This window comes from Cryptomeria japonica, chromosome 7 (genome assembly GCF_030272615.1).
Source record: "Cryptomeria japonica chromosome 7, Sugi_1.0, whole genome shotgun sequence".
NCBI classification, from domain to species: domain Eukaryota; kingdom Viridiplantae; phylum Streptophyta; class Pinopsida; order Cupressales; family Cupressaceae; genus Cryptomeria; species Cryptomeria japonica.
The window spans coordinates 804,867,503-804,871,285 of NC_081411.1; the positions used below are offsets into that span (position 1 = coordinate 804,867,503).

General features: G+C 38.4%; 1 protein-coding gene across 1 annotated transcript; it reads left to right on the plus strand.

The window, feature by feature from the left end:
* The first annotated feature begins 1,664 nt into the window (after positions 1–1,664).
* On the plus strand, positions 1,665–2,414 carry LOC131038620 (antifungal protein ginkbilobin-like protein 1). The gene has a single exon (XM_059208995.1). It carries the CDS (start codon positions 1,665–1,667, stop codon positions 2,412–2,414), a length of 750 nt encoding a protein of 249 aa, XP_059064978.1.
* The last annotated feature ends 1,369 nt before the right edge of the window (positions 2,415–3,783 follow it).

Sequence of the window (3,783 nt, forward strand, 5' to 3'; positions counted from 1 at the left end):
TTGTTTTTTTTAATGTTTCTCATTTTATTCAATATCAGGTTGTACCTGGCCCGAACCAGTGGGGTTTACAGCAAGGGAAGCCCCTCCCCATCACATGTGTATGACCCATGGATAGGTCTATCATTACACTGCATTTTTAAACAGACTTTAACATTAGAACATGAGGGACATTAGGAGGGATATTCTCCATGCCTCTTTTTTCCTTTTTCTTTTTCACCTCTATCTAGCCCACCTCCAGAGTCCTTGCCCCATGTGTCGCCATCTTCGATACAATCGAACAAGGTGCATGCCGATTCAAAAGAACTCATAGCTCATTCTCCTTCTTCCTATCACAATCAGACTTGGGACAGGACAAAATCTTAACACAACTATCCCCATCGGTTGTGACACTCCTGCATCCAGCATCAACACTGGGTTTGGACAAAACCCAAGGCTCAGATTTAGGCAAAAGAGAGCGCGTAATCACTCCCAAGGGTGTGGCACAGTCTGCCTCATGTGGGGAGACTAAATTATCATCTCATTCCACCACATAAAGGGCATCAGATACATCTTTCCCCATGTGCCCTGCTTGGATAGTTTTTCCATCTCACAACTAGCAGTAAGATGACCCGTCTAGAAGCATTGGCGACATCTAAAAGGGATGCCCTCGTAATCGATTACATGCAGCCAACAACCTTGACCAAGTTTCATATTAAGATCCCCTGGAAGTCCCTTACTCAATTCCATCTCAACCAGGATGCGGGAAAAGAAAGTGTGCTAAATATAACCCACATCCACTCCCAAGAATTTACCCAAGGAATCATTGATGGCCTCAAAGCAAGATTCAAACCAGAATTGTAGAGGCAAATATGGGAGTCTGACCCACAAAGGAAAACGGTCAAAGGATTCAGTTGTAGGGTTAAAGGATGGGTGCCACGTTTTCAGCAGTAGCGAGTATTTATCTTCTCAACACCATTTATTCTCAATAAGGATCCGATTCCTATCTGTCACACTGTCAAAAACCATCACAAAGAAGCCTCGGGCCCCTGAAAAAATCTGGATGTTCCCATCCAGAATAAGTTTCCAGTGAGAAGAGATCCCATTATCCCATCAAGAATAGGTTTCCAGTGAGAAGAGATCCCATTATTTGTTATGAATGCAAATCATAACAAATAAATAGATAAATGAATAATGACCCAAATCGAATATTAAATTGACACATCTCGAAACATAACTAAAATAAACAGAAAATCAAAATATAAATATTTTACAGTATAATTATACTTGAAGAAGTTTTAAAATAAACTAAGGTGCTGCAGACTGGGTCACCCGCTCACTCCAAATAATATACTCACCTTGGTGGACCCAAACTCCGAATCCTGTGTTGCGTGGACGATTTCAGCTTTTGAAAGTTTCAAAAGCTCCCACTTCCTTTTGTTTCCATGGTTCTTTATTTCTGAGTTTTTATTGCAAAACGTTGACCGGGTACTGGCAGAGCCTGCGCAAACTACCTGCCCATAATAAAACATATGTAACGGGTTCGAATTGTGCGCTCGAAGCTTCTGTGAATTTAAAATATATGTACGCCCAAGTCAGGTATTGCCTGGTCATACTCCCCTCCTATTTATAAGCTCAATTGCTCTTAGTGTTGAACCACATCTTCTTCTCTTCTGTAATCTGCGGAAATGTATTTCTCAGCGAGAGCAACAATTAGAGCGCCTCTATATCTGGCGGCTTTGCTTGTCTTCTCTGTTGTAATGGTCCACTCCTCGGATGAAGGAGGCGAGACATACGCAGCATGTAATGTGGAGAAGTACTCCAACGGCTCCCAGTTTGATACCAATCTGGAGGAGCTCTTAAAAGCTCTGACAGAGAAAGCAGCCTACGCTGGCTTCGGCGCTTCTGTTTATGGGCAGGAGACGCCGAACAAGGTGTCTGGGCGCCTCCAGTGCAGAGGAGATTTGTCTCCTGCCGACTGCCAGGCTTGCTCAACGGAGGCAGTGAAGGTCGTCCAACGAGACTGCCCAAACGCCATTGGCGCCCGTGTTCAGCTGGACCATTGCTTCCTTCGCTACGAGAATTACACCTTTCTCTCGGATTTAGACACTAACCGCTGGTATGAACTTGTCAACGTCAATAACAATACCGACATCCACTTTAATGCTGCCATTAGGGATCTATTGGCAGATCTGTCGAGCAGGGCTCCCGCCAGTCCTATCAAGTTCGCCCTGGGGTCGTTGGTTGTTTCTTCCAATGTGACCATCTATGGCATGGAGATGTGCTGGCGAGATATGTCAAAGGATGACTGTGCGAGCTGCCTGTCGAAGGGATATGAAGAGGTGTTCAGCATCTCTAGCCAAAGAGTGGGTGCTCAGGTTTTCATGGGGAGCTGTACTCTGGGCTATGAAATTTATCCCTTCGCCGAGCACTATTAGACTCTATGGTTTATTCAATTTGTTTTTCTATTTAAGTTCATTCATCACACAAATAATGGTAGGCGTACTCGCCAAATAATGTGATAATAATAACTATAGCACAAGGGGATGGTTGCACGGCCTTAATAAAATCAATGTTGCAATTATTTACAGACTGAGTTGAGATAAAACGTGGCAAGACTGGTATGAATTAAAGGATTGCAAGCACTTAATCATACTGGTGGATTGTAGATCGAGTTTGGTTTATATAATAGATTAGTTTTAGTAAATTTTTAACTACCGTAACGATAATCTATTGTCGATTGGAGATAAATTTTGGACCTCTGTATGTTATACCCGAACTTCTCTTTTGTGTGACAATCATATTCTTTGATTGCATAATGGAAAGCGAGTTCTAAATTTGGTTTACAACTTTTTTTTATCAATATTCAATGTTTTGAAAAGAAAAAGTTTTGATAGTTTTGGCTTGTTTACTTATCTTTGATTCAACATTGTTTAGAAGAATTTGGAGATTTAGAGCATTTTTAAGATTTGTGATTAGACAAATTTTTGATGAATCATTATTAATGTTTTATTTAAGTTTCAAGTCTGTATAGTTGAGTTTTAGTTTTGTGACATCATATCAAAATATACACATTAAAATGTAGGTGTATCGTTTATTTAATTTTACATCAAATATACACATAATAAAGGGCATCTATAGTTTACTAATATTTGTATTTGATTTTTGGTATAATATTTTAAATATGGTCTCACATCTTTGTAATTTTTTTCTTTGTTTGAAGGAGGAAGTGAGTTTTGATAAGAGTGAAGGTTCATAAATACTGGAAATTTATAGTAGTAAGTGAAATGCAGTAGGGTAAATTAGAAGATTTTTTACATTTGTAACTTCATGGTTGCACTTATAATTAAAGTATATAAAATTATTCTAGACAATATAAGACATCTTATTTGCTCGTGTCTCTCTACAATAGATAATAATTTTACTACAAAATGTTAACTATTTTTTATAATAAGTTAAAATTTTAAGTGTCACTATGGAGATCAAGTACCATACAAGAAGAGTCTAATGTGAACAAGAATATGTGTGTGTACATATGTATACATATACAAATGTACACATACACACACACATAGATAGATACATTTGTGTGTGTGAATTTTAATCCATACAAGGTGACTTCAATTGGTGAATGATTTTTAATTGATACTTGTTGGTGTTTTCAATAACAAGGAGGCATTTTGAATAAAATTCTTGTCATCAATGTATGCAAATATTATTAGTATTAGAAAGACACACAAAGTAGAAAAAAATGGGGAAACAAAGAAAATGCATTCAAACTAATTCATGAACCATTTCATATGGATT

Excerpts from the sequence above, each read along its gene's own strand:
- LOC131038620 (XM_059208995.1), top strand. The coding sequence starts at position 1,665 with ATGTATTTCTCAGCGAGAGCAACAATTAGAGCGCCTCTATATCTGGCG.